This window comes from Pseudophryne corroboree, chromosome 1 (assembly GCF_028390025.1).
Source record: "Pseudophryne corroboree isolate aPseCor3 chromosome 1, aPseCor3.hap2, whole genome shotgun sequence".
Classification (NCBI taxonomy): Eukaryota; Metazoa; Chordata; class Amphibia; order Anura; family Myobatrachidae; genus Pseudophryne; species Pseudophryne corroboree.
The window spans coordinates 177120654-177147053 of NC_086444.1; the positions used below are offsets into that span (position 1 = coordinate 177120654).

The 26400-nt window shown below is 42.0% G+C and overlaps 1 protein-coding gene and 1 long non-coding RNA gene across 6 annotated transcripts in view; one reads left to right on the top strand and one right to left on the bottom strand.

The window, feature by feature from the left end:
* The window catches only part of ACOT12 (acyl-CoA thioesterase 12), a 77269-nt gene that overhangs the window by 6472 nt on the left and 44397 nt on the right, over nucleotides 1-26400 (bottom strand). For 4 of the 5 annotated variants that reach the window (XM_063963924.1, XM_063963923.1, XM_063963925.1 and 1 more), the window contains 3 exons: nucleotides 25352-25485; nucleotides 23286-23414; nucleotides 20568-20694 (listed from right to left, as the gene is read on the bottom strand). In XM_063963924.1, coding sequence (XP_063819994.1) covers nucleotides 20568-20694; nucleotides 23286-23414; nucleotides 25352-25485 — 390 coding nt within the window. The remainder of the gene's footprint in view (nucleotides 1-20567; nucleotides 20695-23285; nucleotides 23415-25351; nucleotides 25486-26400) is intronic. The other variant, XM_063963927.1, reaches the window with a different exon arrangement.
* LOC135059739 (uncharacterized) lies at nucleotides 3818-4479 on the top strand. Its single transcript, XR_010246145.1, has 3 exons — nucleotides 3818-3881; nucleotides 3955-4073; nucleotides 4303-4479. It is a non-coding gene; the product is annotated as an uncharacterized LOC135059739 (long non-coding RNA).

Sequence of the window (26400 nt, forward strand, 5' to 3'; positions counted from 1 at the left end):
GTGGATATTACCATCAAATCTCACACCACCGTGCTGCAGAATGACAAAACCCAAAATTGGATCGAACGTCTACAGACACAGGTGGACACTTATAAACGTGATCTAATTTCTTTTAAACGAAAAAAATTGTCCACTGTAACTAACGACTACCAAACGCATACTGTATACCGCTGGTTACTTGGAAACAATACTAGTGAACGTCAGAATAGACAATACACTAGGCGAAGGGCCCAACCTTTTGCCCATGAATTTGTTTCCTCCGCCTCTACCTCAGACACCGATTATTACGAAGGGAACAACGACTCCACTCGTTTTTTAGATCGAGGAGGAGAGGCCTCCTCTACCCGTTCCAGGGTTCTCAGAAGCGGCACAGACCGCACCCGAGGAGAGGGGGGTACCAAGAGAAGAGGGAGGAGGAGACAGTAGGTGACAATGTCTTTAATCTATCTAGCGTAGAACTGAGTCCAGCGGAAACTAAACTTCTTGCCCGAGGTTTATCTTTCGTCCCCACATGCAGAATTAATTCATTCCAACAAACTATAGATCAGTATAAATTTGGCCGCTCCCTCCGTCTGCGGGAGTTCTTTGCTAACAAATCCACTAACAAAGAGATACCTCAATTCAGACCCAAATCGACATCCGATCCTCCATCCTCCAATCCCAGCATCAAAACTTATTTACGGTTAGTCCAAAGAGACTCTGAGAGCTCACCCCCCAAAAGGATGTTTGATAACCTGTCCATAGCCGAGAGGAAAGCATTAAAAACTTTAAAGGATTCTCCCCATATAGTCATCCGCCCGGCGGATAAGGGAGGAGCAATAGTCGTCCAAGATTGGACTGACTATGACATGGAGATCAACCGACAATTAGCAGATGACATGACCTATCAGAAATTAACCACCAATCCGGTTCCTAAAATTAAATCTAAAATCAATCAATTTCTGAAGTTAGGTTTTGAGCAGGGCTACATAAGTGAAGACACATTAAAATATTTGACCATCAATTCACCCAGGTGTCCCATCCTATACACTCTGCCCAAAATTCATAAGACATTAGTTCACCCTCCCGGCCGACCCATTATTGCCGCGGAAGGCTCTTTGTTACAGCCAATTGCTGTCTTTATTGACAGTATCCTACAGCCTTTGGTATTAAAAACTGATAGCTATTTAAAGGACACTGGGGATTTCCTCACACATCTACGGACATTTACCCATCTTAGTGAAGGCACTCTTCTGGCCACTATGGATGTGGGGTCCCTTTATACCGTTATACCACACCACTTAGGTTTGGATGTTATACGTCAATTTCTTTCCAACAGCCCCTGCAAAGATTACCCCACTGAGTTTGTGTTGGAACTGACCTCATTGGTTCTTACGTGCAACCACTTTATGTATAAAAATGATTATTTTCTTCAAATCGCCGGAACCGCGATGGGGTCGAATTTGGCCCCCGCCTACGCTAATCTGTTCATGGCGCACTATGAACATACGTACCTGTTACCTAGGTATGGGCACAAGATTGCCTTCTTTAAACGGTACATTGATGACGTCTTCTTGCTGTGGGAGGGCACCGAGTCTGAGTTTCTTGACATGGTGAACCAATTGAATGCTTTGGATAATCCTATCAAGTTCACATACACAGTATCGGCCACTAACATCACTTTCCTGGATGTCAGTATCACCAGAAATGGTGACCGACTGGACACCTCGTTGTACCGTAAACCCACTGACCGCAATCTGACCTTGCATGCTAGCAGCCATCATCCCCCAGCCCTCAAAGAAGGATTGCCCATATCCCAGTACCTCAGAGCCATGAGGATCAATTCCAACGCAGCACTCAAAGATCAACAATGTAACGAGATCACTTCTCGCTTTCTGGAGCGAGGGTACACTAGCAGTGTACTTACTCGCTGTCTCAATAAAGCGAACAGCATTTTTCATGGACAACAGGTTAAAAACCCCATTCGTAACAATCGGATGATTTGTTCCACTCAGTATGATGGTTCCACAAGTGCAACCAGAAAGGCCCTACGGAAACATTGGCCAATAATAGCCACCGACAACAGTTTGCCTTTTCTTAAAACACCTGCTCCTATGGTTGCATACAAACGAGGGGCCAACCTAAAGCAATTACTAATGAGACCCACGATTTTCCCTGAACAGAACACATCTCAAATCCAGCTTATGCAAGCCAAACCTGGCAGTTTTTCCTGCGGGGGGTGCACAACGTGCAGATCTATGATCACTGGTCCTTTTTTGTATCACCCACACACAGGGAAAAAAATCTTTATCAGATATCATCTCCACTGTCGACTGGATCATGTCGTCTACCTTCTAAAGTGCCCATGTGGGTTATGTTATGTCGGACTAACCGCGCGTCCCTTTCGCGACAGGATGGCAAACCATCGGTCATCCATACACACGGCCCTCAATGTGGGCTTTTCTGACAAACCGGTAGCACGGCACTTTTTGTCAGTTAGACATCAAGTATCTGCCCTGAAGTGTCAGCTGATTGACTGGGTGCCGCCACCTGTTAGTGGAGGCGATCGCACCTTGTTACTTAAACAGAAGGAAAGCTTTTGGATACACAAACTCAATACAGTGTCACCAAAGGGCCTCAATGAGGCCAACCCCCTTAATATTTTTCTTTAGAATTTCATTTTGCCATAGTTGATTGGATACCTTGGAACACACTTTGTATGTTTCAGGGACATAGGGCACTGTGATACAATCAGCACATACAGGCTGGGTTTCGATTTGTGTTTTATATGTTCTATGTTCTATGTTTTATTTTTTTCATTTTTGTATGTTCTTTTTATGTATAGAGATTAAGAAAGTAAGGACAGTTATTTATACGTCCTTGCTTATGTTTTTTATATATATTTTTCTGTTGTTTCCCGGAGCCTTCCCAGGTCCTATACTAGTCACGAGGGTCCACCAATTTCAATGACCACACCACCCACTATTCCCTTTTATTATTTAAAATCTTTTACTACATTATACCAATGTATTACTATAAAGATATTACACTCACATCAGTATTCAATTTGCCTTTGTTGATCAGATATATGTTAGTTTGTATGCGTAGGGTGAGTTGTGGTCATTTGATCTGGTGCCCTCTTATGTCATTTTTGACATTTCATATTATGGATCATTATTTACATTTGCACTCTTTTTCTTCTGTGGTGATTGACAGGCTACACATAGGTTAATCCAGGATTATACGTGAGGAGACCTCCGGTATACCTCCGAGTCCCTGTGAGCTATGAGTGAACCTGTACATTGATGATTCCACCTGGGGGAGTGTTCATTCTCTGAGAACACCCCCCTCTAGGTTGTACACCTCCTTTAAACATTAGCCAGTGGATAAGCCTAATTACGGTTCTTTCCGCGAGTGGAACGCAGAGACTTCCGGCCAGCGCCACTTCCGCGGAATGGAACGCATGGTGTTCCGGTCGGTGGAACGCAAAAGACGCGTCTCCGGCAGTTGCCCTTCCAAATCGTTAAAATACACTCATTTAAGTAGCCGTGCGTTAGCGATAGCCACTGCCTGTCCTGTGAACCCTGTAACGTTTTTCCCAGTTGGTCTGAGTTAGTTATCTGAGAGGTGATCAGTTAATGAGAGACTGGGTTTATACTAATCTCCCTAATTGGCACTTCCTGTGGTTGATCCTTAAATAGTGCTCAGCTGAGGCTGAACTTTATGCAGCTTCCATTTGGCTCTGGACACTTGAGCAGTGAGTATGGTTCTCCTGCAGCTCCCTTCTGACACATGATTACGGTTGGTGATTATTTTTTCCTGTTGTGCCTCCTTACAGACTGAGTGTCTGACACATGTACAGAGCCCACAAGCTGCCATGAGCTATTTCTACATGTAACTAGGTATGATCTTTTCCAAAATGACGTTGTTAGTGTATTTTCTTATGGTGTAGTTACTCTGTTATTTATCTAATAGGTGACTACGCCTTGCAGCTTCCCCTACGTTATAGGCTTTTTAACTTCATTATGTGATCAGGCATGTTGCCAACTTTGAAGGCCATTCCACACATCTGAGTGATCTGGCTTGCCGTCCAGGTAATCATTTGCCTATCTAAACAGATAGTCCTAATGGTGGAGGTGTCTCTTTCATCACACGTGGATTATTTCCAAGTATCTCTTTTTTACATATATAAAAAAACAGCTTTTTAATACGTTTTCTGGTTTTTGTGACAGTCTTCAGGGCCTGGGAGGCACTGGTGGTGTTGGTGTTGAATAAATCTGGGTTCTTATACATATTAATTGTAACTGTTTCTGATTTGTATAGGTGATTTAAGTGCCAATCTTGATAAAGGTCCGCACAAGGACCGAAACGTCGATGAAATACGGCATCAACAGTGAACCCGAATAAAAATATACTGAATTTACAAGTGACTTCAGAGACTAATTTCTGGGCGTGAGTGCACCTTCCACCTAGGTGGTTGTTGTGGTATATATATATATATATATATATATATATATATATATATATATATATATATATATATATATATATATATATATTATACTATACATATATATATAATTCTTATGTTTTACCAGCACATGGGATGCCGCCTGTCAGTATACCGACAGTGGCATACTGTCTGTCGGAAGCGAGGTGGCGAGAACACTCGCGGGCTCGCTGCAGGCCCGGTTGCTCGCTTCAGGTTATATTCCCACTCGGTTGGTGGCTTGGAGCAACTAACCGAGTGGGAATACCCTGCAGATATCGGGATTCCGTTTGTCGGTATTTCACCGGCTGTCGGGATTCTGGCATGTCGGCATCTTAACTGAATCCTATAATATATATATATATATATATATATATATATATATATATATATATATATATATATATATATATATATAGATTGAGCAGTGGGGGTATGGCGCCACAGGTGAATGTGAGCAGATAAATTAATGCAGTGAAATACTTTAGTAAAAAGACACTCCTTTATAGATATAAAGGTGTCAGCTAACCCCTAAATATTTGGCAGGGATAAGCTGCCTTAAGAGTTTTAAAATTTGCAAAAAAAGGGGAGGATAGGGGTATCTGCGACTTGCAGTGTCTAATATATTAATATAAAAATGAAGGATATTGTAGGATACGGTTTATAAAAACAATATTTATTTGTACAATTTAAAACATGATATGGGAAAAAAAAAAAAAATATATATATATATATATATATATATATATATATATATATATATATATATATATATATATATAAAAATCCAAGAATAACCACAAAAGCGATTGAACCCAGAAGAACCAGCACACAGCTTAGATGCAAAAAGAGGTTTTACTTGTCCAAAAAATTCATTAAAAAAGGCAACAAGCATATAGCACACATGATGGTAGCAACATGAACAGATCAATGAGTACTTATCATTCCGACAGCTGTTTCGAATATCTTCTTCATGGGAATAGATAAAGTGACATGGTGCTGTACACTGCCAACCGCAGTGTCTATTTCCAAAGTGACATGTGCCTTAAGTGCTTAGCCCATGAGTGCATTAAATAGTGTGTGGAGTACTTACCTGTGAGCTGTCTCACCTGTTCCCCGTCACACGTGGAAGTCAGTTACGTCACATGCAAGCAGCACGGTGAGCCGTGAACCGGAAGTGACGTGCAGGGGAAGGTTTTGTCCGCTACACATCGTCTGTAACCACACGATGGAGCCGGAGCCTGTCCTTCCTGCACGGAGAAAGACGTCTCCGTTACTGCGTCCCAGTGCTGTGGGTCACCCTCGGGCTACGCGTCTCCACTAACGCGTCACCCGTGGCAGCCAGCAGGCTGTGCTCATGACAGTCCGGGCAAATGAACACACCCGGAACTGGAGAGACAGCAAGCCTGTTTCCGGGGACAAGGGGAGAGGCGCACAGGCATCGAGTAACAAAAGATATTTTACAGTGACAAAATAACATTAAACAAATAATATAAAAGGATGAATCACATGATAAATGCACAAATACAGTATGATGATAAAAAATGTATATGGCCAGTAATGAATTATCTGACAATAAATTGATATGGATTTATATATGTCACTGGCTACATTCATAATTACTGTGCATTGATTATATCCTATAGATCATGCTTTATAAGAAAGCCAAAACATGCAGGCCTTTAAATAAATAGGTATGTGAATCATCAGATGAAGTATACATATAAACACAAAAAAAATTGATTAATAAACAAATAATAACTAAATAAGACAATGGATCCGGATGCAGAGTCATCAGGCCCACATGTGTTCAGATATAAAAAATGAAAACACATAAAAAAGAAAAAAGAAAAAGAAAAAAAGAAAAAAACAAGGAAAAAATTAGAAAAATTATTATTTATAAAAAAGGTACCAACGAGAATTCCTCATTAAGTCCCAATGGTGAAAGGGTAAACAGCCGTCGAATCCAGCGGCATTCTTGTTGTAGTAGCAACTTATGACGGTCACCACCCCTCTTCAATGGTGGTATATGATCGATGGGCATAAATAATAGATCTTTAATATGATGACCTTGATGGACAAAATGTTTAGCAACTGGCGGAGTAGAGTTCTCAATTTTAATGAACGCTTTCTTAATTGATGACCGATGTAGGGCCATTCGTTCTTTGAGCATTCTGATGGTCTTTCCGACATAGTTTCTTACAGGGGCATTGGATCACGTAAACGACATATTTGGTCTCACATGTCATTCGATGTTTCAATCGAAAAGTATCTCCCCTGGTTGGATGGATGAACGTGCTACCTGTGTGCATATGCTTGCAATTAACACAGGAGCCACATTTGTGTGCTCCTGGTTTCAATTGTAGCCAGCCAGTGCCTTGTTGTGACATTGGTGCTATATCAGAATAGGTGATCTGATCTTTGAGATTTGGACTACGTTTGTAGCTAAATAATGGTAAGCTACCACAGAATTTTCCCATAGTCGGATCTGCCTGTAGAATGTGCCAATGTTTGGAGATCGCACGTCTCATGGCACCAGAGGCAACGGAATATGTGCTGGAAAAGACCAATCGTCCAATCTCTGGATCTTTATTCTTACATCTTAATACATCTGAGCGTTCCATCTGGAGGCATCTCGTGATAGCTCCTTGTATCTCTGTCGAATCATAGCCCCTCTCAATAAATTTCTTGCCCATCTCGGTCAAAGCAGCTGGTATTGATGCTTCATCAGAGGTTATTCGCATCACGCGTAAAAATTGTGAAAAGGGTAAACCCTTCTTTAGTGGCTGCGGATGGAAACTTGTTGCCAATAAAAGAGAATTTTTGTCTGTAGGCTTCCTATACACCTGAGTGGTGATAGACCCGTTGTTTAATTTAATCGTAACATCCAAAAAATTAATAGAAAAAAAGTCATGAACACATGTGAGCCTGATGGACCCTGGAATTTGATTTAATCTGGTAATAAATTGTTGAAGCTTAGTCTCACCCCCAGTCCACAGCATGAACAGGTCGTCAATATATCGCACATAAAACATAATGTGAAATGAAAATATATATATATATATATATATATATATATATATATATATATATATATATATATATATATATATATATATATATATATATATAGTAAAAGCTTAAAAAATACAGCATACAAAAATGACTGAATAAAAATGTATAATTCAGCTAGAACCAAAGATCAAAAAGAATAAAAATAAAAAATATATAAACACTGGTAGGAGGGGATGAAGTCTGAAGGACGAAACGCGTTGGGTGTACCTCTACTGACTCTCCATTTCCACAGATAAGCGCCACTCTCTTATCTTTAAAATATTTATTACCAGTGTTTATATATTTTTATTTTTATTAATTCTTTTTGATCTTGGGTTCTAGCTGAATTATACATTTTTATTCAGTCATTTTTGTATGCTGTATTTTTTAAGCTTTTACCCTCTATATATATTATATATTTTTTATCCCATATCATGTTTTAAATTGTACAAATAAATATTGTGTTATTTTTTATAAACCGTATCCTGCAATATTCTTCATTTTTATATTAATATATTAGACACTGCAAGTCGCAGATACCCCTATCCTCCCCTTTTTTTCTAAATTATATATATATATATATGTGTATGTGTCTATATATACATATACTGTATATATGTATATATGTTCGTGTGTGTGTGTGTGTGTGTGTGTGTCTGTATATATATATATATATATAGCAGTCAGCGGCACTCACGGCTCCCAGGTAGGGAAAAGAAGACACTCAGTCATTGTGCGGTCGACCGCACAACGACTGAGTGTCTTCTTTTCCCTACCTGGGAGCCGTGAGTGCCGCTGACTGCTATATTTATCTATGGACACCTCATTTGGGGTAGTTACTCGGAGGGCACCGGCTTTTTGATTGTACTATATTTCTGTACGGAGTGCTGCTAATCTATATATATATTATATATATATATATATATATATATATATATATATATATATATATATATATACATATACACACACACACACACACAAAAGAATGCCGGCACTCGTGGAGACTTTTAAATAAGACAAAGATGCAGTATCTTAAGCCCATCTTTGTCTTATTTAAAAGTCTCCACGAGTGCCGGTATTCTTTTGTGCATATTCTCCAGCTGTGACTGACGCAGGGCACCGGAGCAAGCTGCATCTTTGGTTCATTGGGAGTGCCATTCCGTGCTGTGTAAATAAATATATATATATATATATATATATATATATATATATATATATATATATATATATATATATATATATATATATATATATATATATCCACCCATTCACACCTCGGAAACCCCCCTAAATAAATCCTGCGTTTGCCCCTGTCCCCAGTGCTGCGGCTGCTGTATAAGTCCCCTGCATTTTTGCTGTGTTATCTTGCATCAGACCAGAGGTAGTGTCTTGTGCAGCATCAGTTCAGTGACCAGTCACAGTAGTGGTGTCCTCTGCTGCCATATATCCTGTGTAGCTGTATAAGTCCCTTTTAGTGGTGCTGTGTTGTCCTGCATTAGACCAGGGGAAGTTTCTTGTGCAGCATCAGTCCAGTGACCAGTCACAGTGGTGGTGTCCTCTGCTGCCATATATCCAGTGTTACTGCCGTATAATTCTTGTGATACTGGCGTATACTTCCTATGATATTGCCGTATAATTCCTGACACATTGCCGTATAATTCTCGGAATACTGGCGTATAATTCCTGTGACATTGCTGTATAATTCTCGGAATACTGGCGTATAATTCCTAGGATATTGCAGTATAATTCCTGTGATATTGCCGTATAATTCTCGGAATACTGGCGTATAATGCCTGTGACATTGCCGTATAATTCTCAGAATACTGGCTATAAATTCCAGTTATCCTGCCGTATAATTCCATATAAATCCAGTCCAGTGGTGCTGCCATATAAATTCAGGGGTGCTGTCCTGTGCTGTATATTATTTACTCCAAATAAAGGGGTTATTAATATTTAATCCAAATAATTTTTACAGCGTTTGCCCTGTGAGGTGTAGGGGTACGCTCTCTTGTGCCGCATATTGTGTTATATAACTCGAGGTAAATAATGGAGAACAAACATTTGGAGGAGTTAATAGGGAAAGATCAAGAACCACTTCCTCCTAGTGCTGAAGCTTCTGCCACTAGCCATGACATAGATAATGAAATGCCATCAACGTCATCTGCCAAGGCCAGTGCCCATTGTGATAGTAGAGGGCATGTAAAATCCAAAAAGCCAAAGTTCAGTAAAAAGACCCAAAAAAAGAAATTGAAATGATCTGAGGAGAAAAACTTGCCAATATGCCATTTATGACACGGAGTGGCAAGGAACGGCTGAGGCCCTGGCCTATGTTCATGACTAGTGGTTCAGCTTCACATGACGATGGAAGCACTCATCCTCCTGCTAGAAAAATAAAGAGTTAAACTGGAAAGAGCACAGAAAAGAAATGTGCGTTCTGAGATGGTATCACAAATCCCCAAGGAGAATCTAAGTGTGTCGGTGGTTGCGATGCCTGACCTTCCCGTCCAGTGTCAGGAAGAGGTGGCTCCTTCCACCATTTGCACGCCCCCTGCAAGTGCTGGAAGGAGCACCCACAGTCCAGTTCCTGATATTGAAATTGAAGATGTCACTGTTGAAGTACACCAGGATGAGGATATGGGTGTTGCTGGCGCTGAGGAGGAAGTTGACGATGAGGATTCTGATGGTGATGTGGTTTGTTTAAGTCAGGCACCGGGGGAGACACCTATTGTCCGTGGGATAAAGAAGCCCATTGTGATGCCTGGGCAAACTATCAAAAAAGCCACCTCTTCGGTGTGGAATTATTTCTCCACGAATCCGGACAACAGGTGCCTCCCTTATAAGTCACCTGCTGCGCATTCATCAGAAGTCAGTGTCAAGTTGTGAAACTTTGGGTAAGCTCGTAAGCAGTCCACTGACACCTAAATCCCTACTTCCTCCTGTACCCAAGCTCCTGCAAGCCACACCACCAACTCCCTCAACTTCCTCCTCAGTCAGGAACGTCAGTAGTCCTGCAGGCCATGTCACTGTCAAGACTGAGGAGTCCTCTCCTAACAGGGATTCTTCCGGGGGATCCTTGAGTGGGACGCCTGCTGTTTGCTGCCGCTGCTGTTGTTGCTTCTGGGAGTCGATAGTCATCCTAGAGAGTAAGTCGGAAGACCACTTGTGCTACTTCCAGTAAGCCATTGACTGTCCAACAGTCCTTTGTGAGGAAGATGAAATATGACAGCAGTCATCCTGTTGCAAAGCGGATAACTCAGGCCTTGACACTTATGTTAGTGTTAGACGTGCACCCGGTATCCGCCATTAGTTCAGTGGGACTTAGAGAATTGATGGAGATAGTGTCCCCCCGGTATCAAAACTCATCTAAGTTCCACTTCTCTAGGCAGGCAATACAGAGAATGTACAAAGATGTCAGAAAAAGAGTCACCAGTGTCCTACAAAATGCGGTTGTATCCAGTGTCCACTTAACCACAGACATATGTACAAATGGAACAGGGCAGAATAAGGACTATATGACTGTGACAGCCCACTGGGTAGATGTATTGCCTCCCGCAGCAACAGCAGCGGCAACAGTAGCAGCATCTCGCAAACGCCAACTTGTTCCTAGGCAGGCTATGCTGTGTATCACAGATTTCCGTAAGAGGCACACAGCTGGCAACCTCTTACAGAAACGGAGGGACATCATTGCAGAGAAGAAGAAATATATATAAAAAATAGAATATATATAAAAAATAAAATATATTAAATATCATAAATTGTCAATAAAATACTGTATGTAAAAAACATATAGATATTCTGCACAGAGTATATATATAAAAAATATAATGCTTACTTTAAACATATTTCAATAAGCATAGAATTAAAATAATCCTTAAAATTATCTCAATACTAAAACAGACTAAAATATAACAATAATCTTTCAGAGGAATGGAGCAATCTCATAATTATCATTGAGTCCTCTAGGGGCCAAAGTTTTTAGTTCGTAGATCCAATACATCTCTCTATTTTTTTATATATACTCTGTGCAGAATATCTATATGTTTTATACATACAGTATTTTATTGACAATTTATGATCTTCACCAGAAATATCTTATTCATTTATCCTAGTCCCTTCTTCTATTTAATATATTTTATTTTTTATATATATTTCTTCAATGTAATTTTTAATTTTCACTTTTTAGTCAGTTATATACTGATCAATTCTATGACACATTCGTTTCATATGTCAACCCATCAAAAATGATATTTAGAATATGCAATAAGATTCCAGATATAAATGGATTGGGCTCCCTAAATATGGCGCCGTGATGTGTGGACAACTCAAGCAACATAATATTTCCAGTGGGCGCACACAAGAGCAGCGGGGACGGGCGGCGCTGTGACCGGCTTAGTCCCGCGCATGCTCAGTGAGTGTGCCTGACGCTGAATTGACTGAGGGCGGAAGTGCTGCCCAGCTCGCTCGTTACTTCCGGCGGTCACAGGCGGCGGGAGCGGGGACGCCGCTCAGAATTATGTTGTTTTTGGGAGCCAGCATCAGGATGTACCCACGGGGGGGGGGGGGGGGGGGAGAGACTAAATATTACGCAATACATGAATGTGTTTTAATTAGTTGGTTTGTTTACACTCGGGACCGGAAGTGACATCACTTCCGGAAATTCCCTGAGTGATTGAAGCTAATTCCCCAATTAAGAGGGGTATAAATAGAGGTACTTGTGGGCCATTATGTATACACTCCTGAGGAAGTCCTGCAGTATAGCGACGGACGAAACGCGTTGAGTGACGGACTAACACATCTGCTATCAGATAAGCTGTTTTATAACTTTTATATGGTACGGGCAACTATTTTGTGTAATGGTAAATAAATGTTTTTTATAAAAAAAACTGTATTACACTATGGTTTGTTCTACTCTTCATCCTTTGCACTACACGGTTTGAGACCGTAGATAACGGCGTGACCATTACATCCAGGAGTCCACTGCCAGAAGCGGGGAGCGTTCAGATTTCTAGAAAAACGCTGTTTGAAAGTGGTTATGAGACCACTTAATACGGTACACCTCCGATTTTAGGGTGTTCTTGGTGGAGGTGTATTACATTGTCTATATTGCACTAGGGGCGCCTCTCTCATTTGTTATATATATATATATATATATATATATATATATATATATTTATTACACACATATACACACACACACACACACACACACACACACACACTGCTCAAAAAAATAAAGGGAACACTAAAATAACACATCCTAGATCTGAATGAATGAAATATTCTTATTAAATACTTTGTTCTTTACATAGTTGAATGTGCTGACCACAAAATCACACAAAAATTATCAATGGAAATCAAATTTATTAACCCATGGAGGTCTGGATTTGGAGTCACACTCAAAATTAAAGTGGAAACACACACTACAGGCTGATCCAACTTTGATGTAATGTCCTTAAAACAAGTCAAAATGAGTCTCAGTAATGTGTGAGGGCTCCACGTGCCTGTATGACCTGCCTACAACGCCTGGGCATGCTCCTGATGAGGTGGCGGATGGTCTCCTGAGGGATCTCCTCCCAAACCTGGACTAAAGCATCCGCCAACTCCTGGACAGTCTGTGGTGCAACGGGGTGTTGGTGGATGGAGCGAGACATGATGTCCCAGATGTGCTCAATTGGATTCAGGTCTGGGGAACGGACGGGCCAGTCCATAGCATCAATGCCTTCGTCTTGCAGGAACTGCTGACACTCCAGCCACATGAGGTCTAGCATTGTCTTGCATTAGGAGGAACCCAGGGCCAACCGCACCAGCATATGGTCTCACAAGGGGTCTGAGGATCTCATCTCTGTACCTAATGGCAGTCAGGCTACCTCTGGCGAGCACAAGGAGGGCTGTGTGGCCCCCCAAAGAAATGCCACCCCACACCATTACTGACCCACTGCCAAACCGGTCATGCTGGGGGATGTTGCAGGCAGCAGAACGTTCTCCTTGGCGTCTCCAGACTCTGTCACATGTGCTCAGTGAGAACCTGCTTTCATCTGTGAAGAGCACAGGGCGCCAGTGGCGAATTTGCCAATCTTGGTGTTCTCTGGCAAATGCCAAACGTCCTGCACGGTGTTGGGCTGTAAGCACAACCCCCACCTGTGGACGTCGGACCCTCATACCACCCTCATGGAGTCTGTTTCTGATTGTTTGAGTAGACACATGCACATTTGTGGCTTGCTGGAGGTCATTTTGCAGGGCTCTGGTAGTGCTCCTCCTGTTCCTCCTTGCACAAAGGTGGAGGTAGCGGTCCTGCTGCTGGGTTGTTGCCCTCCTACGGCCTCCTCCATGTCTCCTGATGTACTGGCCTGTCTCCTGGTAGCACCTCCATGCCCTGGACACTACGCTGACAGACACAGCAAACCTTCTTGCCACAGCTCGCATTGATGTACCATCCTGGATGAGCTGCACTACCTGAGCCACTTGTGTGGGATGTAGACTCAGTCTCATGCTGCCACTAGAGTGAAAGCACCGCCAGCTTTCAAAAGTGACCAAAACAAAACATCAGCCAGAAAGCATAGGAGCTGAGAAGTGGTCTGTGGTAACCACCTGCAGAACAACTCCGTTTTCTTGCTAATTGCCTATAATTTCCACCTGTTGTCTATTCCATTTGCACAACAGCATGTGAAATGGATTGTCAATCAGTGTTGCTTCCTAAGTGGACAGTTTGATTTCACAGAAGTGTGATTGACTTGGAGTTGCATTGTGTTGTTTAAGTGTTACCTTTATTTTTTTGAGCAGTGTGTAATATATATATATATATATATATATATATATATATATATATATATATATATATATATATATATATATATATATATATATATATTTATTGACCATATATACTAAAAAAACAAAAATATGGAAATGAGATAATTTCCTGTATTTAAGTGAAAGTATATTAAAGGGATATTTATTGTTTATTAACAGTTTCTCATATAGCGCAGCATATTCCATTGCGCTTTACAATTAGAGCAACAGTAATAGAACAAAACTGGGTAAAAACAGAGACAGAGGTAGCAGGGCCCTGCTCACAAGCTTACAATCTATAGGGAAATAGGCATTGATACACAAGGATAGATGCTACTTATTGCATAATGGTCCACCAGATTGCTAGGTTCTTAATGAGTTGTATGATATGATCACTCAGCAATGTTGGCCAAGTGTCAGGTGGGTGAGAGAGCTAAGACAGCAAAGATATGTGATGTTTTGTGTACTGTACAGAGAGGCTGTAATTAGATAGGGAAGCACTGAAGGTTATGTAGGTGGGTCTGGAATTTGATAGGCTTGTCTGAAGAGGTGAGTTTTCAGGGAACGTTTAAAGGTTTGGAGACTAGAGGTGAGTCTTAATGAGCGTGGGAGGGCATTCGACAGAGTGGGTGAAGCCCGGATAAAGTCCTGTAATTTTGAGTGTGAACAAGTAATATATGTGGATGAGAGACGCAGATCTTGTGCAGAGCGGAGAGGTCGGGTAGGGAGATATTTTGAGATGAGTGAAGAGATGTATGTTGGTGCAGTTTGGTTAATAGCCATTTAACAACCATTTCTATTACCTATGGGGGTCATTCCGAGTTGTTCGCTCGTTATTTTTCTCGCAACGGAGCGATTAGTCGCTAATGCGCATGTGCAATGTCCGCAGTGCGACTGCGCCAAGTAAATTTGCTATGCAGTTAGGTATTTTACTCACGGCATTACGAGGTTTTTTCTTCGTTCTGGTGATCGTAGTGCGATTGACAGGAAGTGGGTGTTTCTGGGCGGAAACTGGCCGTTTTATGGGTGTGTGTGAAAAAACGCTACCGTTTCTGGGAAAAACGCAGGAGTGGCTGGAGAAACAGAGGAGTGTCTGGGCGAACGCTGGGTGTGTTTGTGACGTCAAACCAGGAACGACACTGACTGAACTGATCGCAGATGCCGAGTAAGTCTGGAGCTACTCAGAAACTGCTAAGAAGTAATTCTGCTAATCTTTCGTTCGCAATTTTGATAAGCTAAGATTCACTCCCAGTAGGCGGCGGCTTAGCGTGTGCAAAGCTGCTAAAAGCAGCTTGCGAGCGAACAACTCTGAATGACCCCCTATATGCAGGTCACTGCACTCTAAATGGACATCAGGTATAATTACTAGGGGTAATGCATCTTGTATTAATCATATTATGACGACTTATGATCGTGAATTCTAACAGAGGGGGCCCTTGTGCAGACTCCGGGTGGGCCCCCTCTATACAGTACAGCAGTTGTGCCAGAGACTACTGAGCATGTACAGATCTCTGGAAACATGGCGCCCACCCTGTTCTGGAGACCAAAATCACTACTGCGCGGTGGACATTTTGGTTGCGAATTTCGGTGTGATGGCAGCGCCCAACGCAGGACTCCAGTGAGACAAGTATTAAGATATGGGTGCAATGTGTGCAGTACCCAGGGGCCCATGTGCACTGCACACTTTGCACCCATTAAAGAAACTCCAATGCTTATGATATATTTTTAGGCTATATGAAATAAGCTTTAAAGTTATATAGTGCTGGAAGGAATAAAGTTATTTAAAATGTAAAAGAAATGCTAGTAAGTAGAGGTGATATGCAGTGACGCAGGAAGACGACATCAGGTGATATGCGGTGTCATGAGATATGTATTATACTTTGTATATGAAATACAGGCCTAAGAGAAGGATATTTGACCAGCTGCCATGTTCCCCATCCCATCATCCCCCCTCTTATGCTGATTGGAAACACTGGGAGATGGCCTACTAAATAGGAAATCTTGTTACTACAACTTCTTACACAGATGTGTCCACATACACTGTTGCTCAAGTCGTACCAAATAGTCCCCTTTTGGTGCCACAGACTTTGCTAGTTAGCAACACACAGTGTCCCACCAGAGACTTTCCCCCCAAACATGCATCTATGGTCCATCACATCGCTAAGGAGACAAAAGCACAATGCAGGGGTCCACCACAGGTGCTAGCAGGTTATGTACGTGTCTGCATGACTAAGTTGCTAATCTGGGCAATTATCAAAGTTCTGATACAAGTGGCCACGACAAGCCTCCCGTCACTTAACTTTATGCTTAATATGCGACTTTATTCCTATGCAAACAAAGTACTACTCTTTGGGGAAATTAGAGATGATAGCACTTAATGACCAATATGATATCATAGGTATTCTAGAGACATGGTGGGACGATTCTCATGACTGGGCATCAAACATGGTGGAGTACACCCTCTCCACGCGAGATAGGACTAATAAAAAGGGAGGGGGTGTTTGCCTTTATTTTAAGCCATTTTTAGAACCTTATATAAAAGGGAGGTCATTTACGAGGGGACTGGAGATAACGTGGAGTCATTATGGGTTGAGATTTCGAGTGGGGGTAAAGATACAAAAAAGCTTTTAATAGGAACATGCTACAAACCGCCAGATATTAGTGTGTGTGTGTGTGTGTGTGTGTGTGTGTGTGTGTGTGTGTGTGTGTGTGTGACGAATTACAACTCCTGAAGCAAATCGAAAAAGCTGCAGGAATGGGGGAGGTCATTATCATTGGGGACTTTAATTACCTGGACATAAATTGGAACACCAAATAAATAAAGCTAGGGGTAACAGGTTCTTAAACATGCTAAAAGGTCTTGACTTGTCCCAGGTAATCAAGGAACCAACTAGGCACAGGACTGTACCGGACTTAGCACTATCTAATAATGAGGAGATAATATCAAATACTAAAGTATGGGAGACCTTGGGAAATAGCGATCATAATATGATCACATTTGATATCAGCTTCCAAAAAAACAACACTATAAGGGGTCTAACTAAGACTTTAAGCTTTAGAAAAGCTAATTTCAACTTGCTGATAGAAGCAATAAAGGGCATCAATTAGGAAATTTGATTTTGTGGTAAGAATACGGCTGAAATGTGGGATGTTTTTCAACGGTGCTCAATAAGTACACATTTGTTCATTCCCAAGGTCAACAAAAACAGGAGTAGTAAATTCAAACAGATGTGGCTTAATAAGATAATCAAGGAACAAATGGATAAAAAGAGGCGTGCTTTCAAAGCATTTAAGTCTGACGGGAAGGCCGAATCATTCCAGTTCTACAAGGAATGTAACAAAAAATGTAAAAAAGTAATTAGAGCAGCTAAAATAGAAAACGAAAAACAAATCACAAAGGAGAGTAACACAAACCCCAAAACGTTCTTTAAGTATATAAACAGTAAAAGGTTAAAAAAGGAGAATATTGGACCATTAAAGGACTAGTTGGATGTCTTGATTAATGATGATAGGGAAAAAGCAGAGTTCTTGAATAAATTCTTTTCATCAGTATTCACGAGAGAGGACCGGTTGACAAGAGTAGAGCACAACATAAGCTTTAATAACAACCTGTTGCTAAGTACTTGGTTAAACAAGGAAGTAGTCTGGGAGAGAGACTAAGTAAAATTAAGATAAATAAATCTCTTGGGCCGAATGAACTTCACCCCAGGGTTCTTATGGAACTTAACTCAGAGCTATCGAGACCCCTATATTTGATTTGCAGTGAGTCAATTACATCAGGAATGAAACCGAAGGACTGGCGTATAGCAGAGGTAGTCCCGATATTTAAAAAGGGAATTAAAACTCATCTTGGTAACTATAGACTGGCAAGTTTGACATCTATAGTGGGAATAATACTGGAAGGTATATTTAAGGATAGCATACTAGAGTACTTGGATACCTCCAAGGTTATTACTAGGAATCAGCATGGATTTGTGAAGGACAGGTCATGTCAAAGTAACTTAATAAGCTTCTATGAGAAAGTGAGCGATAATATTGATCAGGGTCAAGCAGTTGATGTGGTCTTTTTGGACTTCGCTAAGGCCTTTGTCAATGTCCCACATTAGAGACTAATATTCAAACTAAGAGAGCTTGGGGTAGGAAACACTTTGTACTTGGGTGAGTAATTGGCTGTACAACAGGGAACAGCGAGTGGTTATAGGATGTTCTCTGAATGGGCCTCAGTGCTCAATGGAATACCGCAGGGTTCAATACTAAGGCCATTGCTGTTTACCATTCATTAATGACCTAGGAGTGGGCCTAGAAAGCACAGTGTCAATTTTCGCAGACGATACTAAACTATGTAGAGTAATTAATTCAGACAAGGATGCTGAGTCTCTACGGAATGATTTATCTAGACGAGAGATCTGGGCAGACAAATGGAGAATGAGGTTCAATATAGACAAATGTAAAGTTTTCCCACAGGAAAATCCACTCCTCCCCTGCGTATTAAACACCCCCTACCACACTGGAAGTCATGTACTGGGGCCCCTTCATTCAGCCCAATGCCCCCTTCTACAGTTTAGTGTTCTCCCCCCACCATCTATGTAGTAAAGGAGTAATAAGCAGAAATTACTGCTCCAGGTCCTACATTCTGAGTGGAAGATAGAACACCCCCTACCGCCTGCAGGACATCAAAGCTGCCACTGATAGCACCCCCTACACCTACAACTGGAGGATGAGTAGGGGCCCCAGTGTATTGCTTTGCCCAGGGGCCTACACTGCTGTTAAGACGGCCCTGCCTCCACGCACATTACGACTTTCCTCTGATCTCCAAACATTTAAGCTTTCCTCCTCAACAAGCTTATAAAATTCTATATCTACCCACATAACCTTCATAAGCTTTCCTAAGTAATTACAGTCCATAGATAACCTCACATATATTCAACCTTGGCCAACATTGCTGGGTTACCATATCATACAGCCCACCAAGTAGCTTTGCAATCAGTCTGGACAATTATGCAATAAATAGCATCTACTCTTGTGTATCAATGCCTATTTCCCTAAGGTTGTGAGCACGGCCTTCCTGCCTCTATGCCTGTCTATTACCCAGTTCTGTTAAATTAATTTTAGGATACTGACTTCATTGCTTATATATTTCACATATTCATATCACTTGTGTTATATATTATTCAGTTGTACTGCATATATATGTATGCAGAGGCAGAACTACTATTGGTGCAGAAGGTGCAGTGCAGCGGGACCCCCAAGGTCTAAGGGGCCCACTTCTGCCCATATCAGCAATGAGTCATCCCATGGACCCCCCAAAGACCATTTTGAGAAATGTCTGATGAATGGCCCAGTGCAGAGAGCAGGATGGGCCCCACTACCTGAGGGACCTGTCCCTTACCTTAGGGAGGCAGGGCTGACCTTGTGTGTGCTGGACTGATAGAGGAGTCCTGCCAGATATCAGCCCTGATGATCACAGCCACTTACTGCCTCTAATTAACAGACAGCTGTACATTATTTCTGACTCACTGCTGTCTGAATTAAAGGCAGCTCACACCTGGTGTAACTGACACTGTCCCAGTCTGACCGAGTGCCAAAGTGAGGAAGGCACAAGGGGAGGAAGCACTGTCACAGACAGCGTAAATGCAGGTGTGTTCCTTCCCCACATGCTCCCGTTCTCTGCACCATGCAGGACATTGTGCTTGTATCACTGTCACCCTCTGCCTCCTCCTGCATTCTGCTGTCACCCTCTACCTCTCCATACCATATGCTGTCACCCTATGCCTATCCCTGCCACCCACTGCTGTGTGGCATATTGTGAACTGAGGTTGCGGTGGAGGAGGGGGGCCCAAATTATATTTTTGCACATGTGCCCACTACTCACAAGTTCCACTACTGTATGTATGGCTATTATCCTCCCCTATGAGTTGCATTGTATGATGATATCGGATCATGTCGAGGAGTGAAGTAAATGACACTTTCATGGAATGTGCCACACAACTAAATTCACTCATCCATCCACAGAAGTGTCTATGGAATTTTTAGGGCAGTATTGGCAAGTCTGATACAAAACATTTTTCTATTCATTAATACATGCATTATAGAAACTGAATCAAGGAGCCTGTGGGACTGCATGTCAGTTGCTTATCAATGGAGGAGTATGTGTACGCAAGTATACTGGGTGACAAAATGGCACAAAGTGGTCCAAAAGACAACTTTACAACAGATTAACTTTTAATAAGAAAACAAGACCGCAGTGACACACCTGGCACTCATCTATTCCCAGACTGTAAATCAGGAACCCTGCACACCGAACCTCACTCCTCAGGTACTCTACTGACGGAGGGCATGACGCCAAGGTGACCGATGTCATCGCAATAATGTAAGGATCTCTGAAAAAAAAAAAAAAGAATATCTTGTGATATAGGGATATGGTATGTGGTATTGCCCTATTTCAGCACAAATCCTTTGAATCAGGAGCTTTGTGAGCTGCTATTATTCTACTCCGCTTCACATGCGGATGCGGCCGATTACTTTATTCACGACACACTATCCTAATTTTAGTGTACATCCATGCCTTCATGTTCCATCTCTCGTCACTTATGCTCATCTACAAATATGGAATATGTACTTACCATCCTAAATATCTGCCTCTTAGCATGTACCTACAGTACCCTGTGCCATTTCATAACTGCCATTTGGTTTGTTTGCACATTCCGTTTTATCTGCGTGTATTGCCAGGGCCGGTTCTAGTTCTTTTGGTGCCCCCGGGCGGAGAATAGGGGCGTGGCTTCATACCGAGGGCGTGGTCAGTTACGCCCCCTGTAGAGTTGTGCCCCCTGTAGCGTAGCGCCGCTTGCACAAAAATAATAATAATAATAATACTTACAATGCCGCTCCTGACCGCTGCAGACCTCCGCCGGCGCCGCTCCTCTCCTCGGATCTATAGGAGAGACGTCATGACGTCTCTCCCATAGCACAGCATACACAGACACTAGAGGTCAAATATGACCCCTAGCGTCCGTCAGTCCCACAATGCTGTGCGGTGCGCGATGACGTCATCACGCACCGCACAGCAAAGGTCCTCTACACGAAGGGAAACTAGACGCGTAGCATCTAGTTCCCTTCACAGCGGGGGGACACAGCAGGGGGGGGGGGGGGGCACAGTAGCGGATCTTGCCATGGTGCGGCGCCCTCCGGAAGGCAGCTACCCGGGCAAAAGTCCTGCTTGCCCGTGGCAAGATTCGCTACTGTGTATTGCTCGTTTGATCTTAGGATCTTTGCCCATTCTCATCTCTTCCTCAGAGCAAGACAAAATGCATCTGAATTTGCTGAAGTTCAACACTGGACCTCACCTTCTTACAGATCTCAGAGCATCTCTCACATGCATTCTACTTACTCCTAATACCAATATTAAAAACTCAGGCTTTATTTATGAAAAAAGCAGCATCATGTTAGAGGTGAAGATTAAACAGCAGCACTCACAACCCGCACTGTTTTAGCTAATTAGGTGTTGCATGCAGTGGCGCAGAGAGGGGTCTCTTTACCTTCTGCCCTGCATACCCTGATGTAGACAGTGCCGGCATAGAGCCAGGAAAGAGAGGACACTGCTGCAGCAGCTGCTGTACTGGGGAGAGAGGCAGTTTCAGCAGTGTCCTCTCTCCCTGCTTAATGTGCGGGGGGGGGGAAAGGTGAGCGATCACACCCGCCAACCCCCCAGCAGCTGTCCCCCCCACCACCAATGTCCAACACGTGCTGCTGCTTTGCAGCTGCACAGAAACTTGGTGTTTAAACATTAAAGTAGCGGGCTGGCAGCACCTCCCTGCATTGGCAACACCCCCTCAGTTTATCTGGGCCCGGCACAGCTATCGGCGCCGGGATCCGGTCTAAAGATAGACAGCGTCTAGGTCGACAATGTTTGGGTCGACCACTATAGGTCGACAGTCACTAGGTCGACAGGGTTTGAAGGTCGACAGGGTTTCTAGGTTGACGTGTTCTAGGTCGACAGGTCAAAAGGTCGATATGAGGTTTTTTTTAAAAAGAAAAAAATCTTTTTTTGAACTTTTTCATACATAACGATCCACGCGGACTACAATTGGGAATAGTAACCTGTACCGAGCGGAGCGAGGCACCTTGCTCGAAGCATGTCAAGCAAAGCGAGCCATGCGAGGGGACACGGTGCACTAATTGGGCTTCCCGGTCACTGTACGGAGAAAACACCAAAAAAAACATTGAAAACTAATGTCGACCTTTTGTCCTGTTGACCTAGAACATGTCGACCTAGAAACCCTGTCGACCTTCAAACCCTGTCGACCTAGTGACTGTCGACTTATAGTGGTCGACCCAAACATTGTCAACCTAGATACTGTCAATGCAATGATCCACACCCGTCAGCGCCCCTGGTTGCACATACAGTAACTCAAATAATTATTATTACATTTTATTTATAAGGCGCCACAAGTGTTTTGCAGCTACATACAAAGGACAATACAAGGAGACGAAACTTAGCATTACAGTAAATAAACAAAAATAGAGTATAGGTAACAAAGAGCACCACAATTATCAAGACATAATACAGCTTAGATGTAAATTACGTGGGAGTAATCATCGTACTACTAGGGGCTGGTGGCAATAGGTGGGGATGAGCCTTTACCAGCAGGAGAAAAAGCGGGTAAAGATGGTCGCTGAGTAGGAGAGAGCGGTGAGTGAAAGGATTCGAGAAGAGGGCTTAGATAACAAGAGGAAAGAGGACCCTGCTCTGAAGAGCTAACAATCTAGTGGGAAGGGGAGACGACAGATGACACGAGGTGCAAGCAAGCGGGAGGTAGCCTGATGGCAGTATGTAAGCAAAGTTGAGATGTTCAACGCATGAGGCAGGGGGATGGAGGAGCAGCCTCAGGACTAGGTTATGCATCAGAAGGGTATGCTTTGATGAATAGGTGGTGTTTTAGTGATACATTAAAAAGTATTAAGCGTGACTTACCCATTCTTATAGGGATACCGTCGTGACATCAGCATGACAAAGTCTCTGGATTTGCTCTGCTTTACAGGTGGGCAAGTTATGCAGTATATTTTGTCATCATCAGTAGCAGACTCAACAACCTTACAGCTCCTGCAATTTTATCACAGGTCATCTTCTTTATAAATTGTAAAATGTGTAAAAGCTGGCAGCAATGCAGCTGGTAACATACATATTTATAGTTATGTACTGTATATTGTGATTGTAGGGCACAGTATATCAAAGTGTTCAATAATTCCAGATATTGTTCTAATAAATAGAAACAGACAACGGGACAGCAGACCGACACTATGCCCAACTAATAGGCTCATTTGTATTCCTAAAAACCTCAGTCTCTAGTAGACCCATAACTTTTTGTCTGCTTTAAAATAGCATTATGTCTATCCCAAGCATTTGAATCCCCTACCACAACTTTTGTAAGTCTATTCCACCCATCTTCTTACTTTACAACAAGTTCTTCATATTGTACTATCCTCCAGTTTTAGTGCACATCCTCCTGCTCAAATACATCTCTTTTGATGTTAAATTCTTTGCTCTAGTACTTTAAGACTTATGATCTACTTGAAAGTTTTCATCATATTCCCCCCTCTCCAATACACCTTTTACACCACCGATTCGACCCAGTTTATCCGGGGTTGTGGCTCGTTGTGAGGTAAAAACCCCCAGCTCTAGTAACCCAGGAATGTATCCCATGTAACTTGCAGGGTTAAGTCCCAAGAAGGGTTAAAAAGGTAGTGTGAACTGGTAACCAGGGTCTTCTCACCTGGGTCCTGTTTACAACATAGGGAGAGCAGTGTTCTCGGGAGTATGGGTCATTAGGTCGACAAGATTTAAGCCGACAGTCATTAGGTCGACATGCATTAGGTCGACATGCATTAGGTCGACATGCATTAGGTCGACATGCATTAGGTCGACATGCATTAGGTCGACATGCATTAGGTCGACGTTGAAAAAAAGGTCGACATGATTTTTTAAACTTTTTTTTTGTGTCTTTTTTTCATAAAGTGATGGTGAACCCCAATTAGTGCACAGCTTCGCTCGCCATGCTTCGGGCAAGGTGACTCGCTGCGCTCGGCACAGGTTACCGTTCCCAATTGTAGTCCACGTGGATCGTAAAGTATGAAAAAGTAGAAAAACTCATGTCCACCTTTTTCCATGTCCACCCAATGACCGTAAGCCATTCCCGATGCATGGAGGGGATGTCATTGCCAAGCGATTGCACAACAAAAACACTGCACCAGTGTGCAGTCGACCGAAGAATAACCCAGATCAAAGCCACGGGGTGACCGTGGTCTGTCCCGTGTCTGACCCAGATTGGAACGGTCAGACCCAGGATTTTGGTGTAAAAGGGGAGTAAACTATACACTTAGGTCATTTAATCTCTCCTGTCAAAGTTGTGATGCAAATCATGTGCCATTTTAGAGTCCATAACGGAACACAATATTCTTAGCATTGTCTCACTTTTTCCCTGTGTAGTGGCACCCTACCAGTGCTGCCATTTCATCTTCCCATGCAGCCTAACCTTACTACATTGTATCTGTACCATTACATTACCTCAAGTAGTAACTCCTAGATCTATGTCCTCCTCAGTAATTTTTTCCATTTCTGTGCTTTAATATTATATTTAGCCTTTATGAGGCCCAATTGCATTCATTTATAGTCTATTCCATGGACCTGTAGTTGCAACACTAAATTGCTTTAATCTACTTAGATCAGGGGTTTTCCACTCCAAAATTACTCCCTAACATTTCTTGTCTTGAGCATTTCTGTACGTGGGGTAATTAAGGACCCAGCAAAATAAATAAAAATGACTTGTGCATGATTAAAGAAATTCTGAAAATATGACCTGCTAAGATTTCTAGAGGATTGGAGCCTAAAACGCCTGACCATCTATCTAGTCCTCTCTTGTAACATAACATCTGCTGCCTGATAGAGCAAATCATAAAAAAAAAAATTATATAATAATAATAATAATAATAATAAATAATAATAAATAATAATATGATCAAAGAAAAGCCCAAAGTACTTACAAGTAGTGCACATCCCAATTTGGTCGCAGTCCAAGGTCAGACAGCAGCAGATAAGCCTGACTGGCTTGTACCTTCACCTGCATTTCAATCTTTATTGATAGAATATCATTTTCTTCATGAGTAAATACCCTGACCTGAAATAACACAAAAGTAGTACAATTACCAATATAATATGCTACTTGTACTGTGTTTGTATTCATTACTTGATGTGCAATAAAATGTGTTATACACTTCCATATTACCATTCTGAAGAGAAAACAAAAAAAAAAAAAAAAACAAAAAAAAGAGTCAAACATGTACAAAGGAGCACATTGCACTCTGCATAAGAGAGACCTAAATAGCCTTAATGCAAGGGTTGCAATTAAAACCCTCCGAAGGTTTTTTTTTTTGCAATAGTAAACACGGATCACTCAACAATATTTTTTTAAAACATAGTGGAGATAAAAGTACCAACCAATCAGCTTCTAATTCATTTTACAGGCTGTGCATAAGGAATGACAGAAGATGATTGGTTATGCACAACGTCTCCCCTTCGCTTAGATTTGATCTCTCTCTCCACAGCCTACATCCTAAATAACTCAAGATTTCACCATTGTGATAATCTAAGCCTGACCCATAACTCAATCTCAGATCTTAACAGTAAACCTAGATCTAAATCTTAATGACATACAATATAATCTGTCCCAGTGACATACAATATAATCTGCCCCTCAATATATAGTAGCCCTTGCTTGTCATTTTCACAAGAAGTTTATATACAGGATGTATTGAATATAAAGGCCAGTATCTAGTTAGCTGCAATTGATCCCCCAGGGGCTATCCAATTAGCCCCGTAACTTGGCAGTTATTGGAAATTTTTTCTCATCTGCCCACAGCAGGAGGAAAAAAAAAATAACAGATAAATTACCCGTTTTTACAATCGTGGTCACAAAAGCATGGGTCTGGGAACTTATCATGGATCTTGTGTGTTTTCATGAGAAACAATAGCCTGATAATGACCATCGGGCAAATCTCCTGAAAAAAAAATGTGTTTTTTTTGCGCTAAAAAT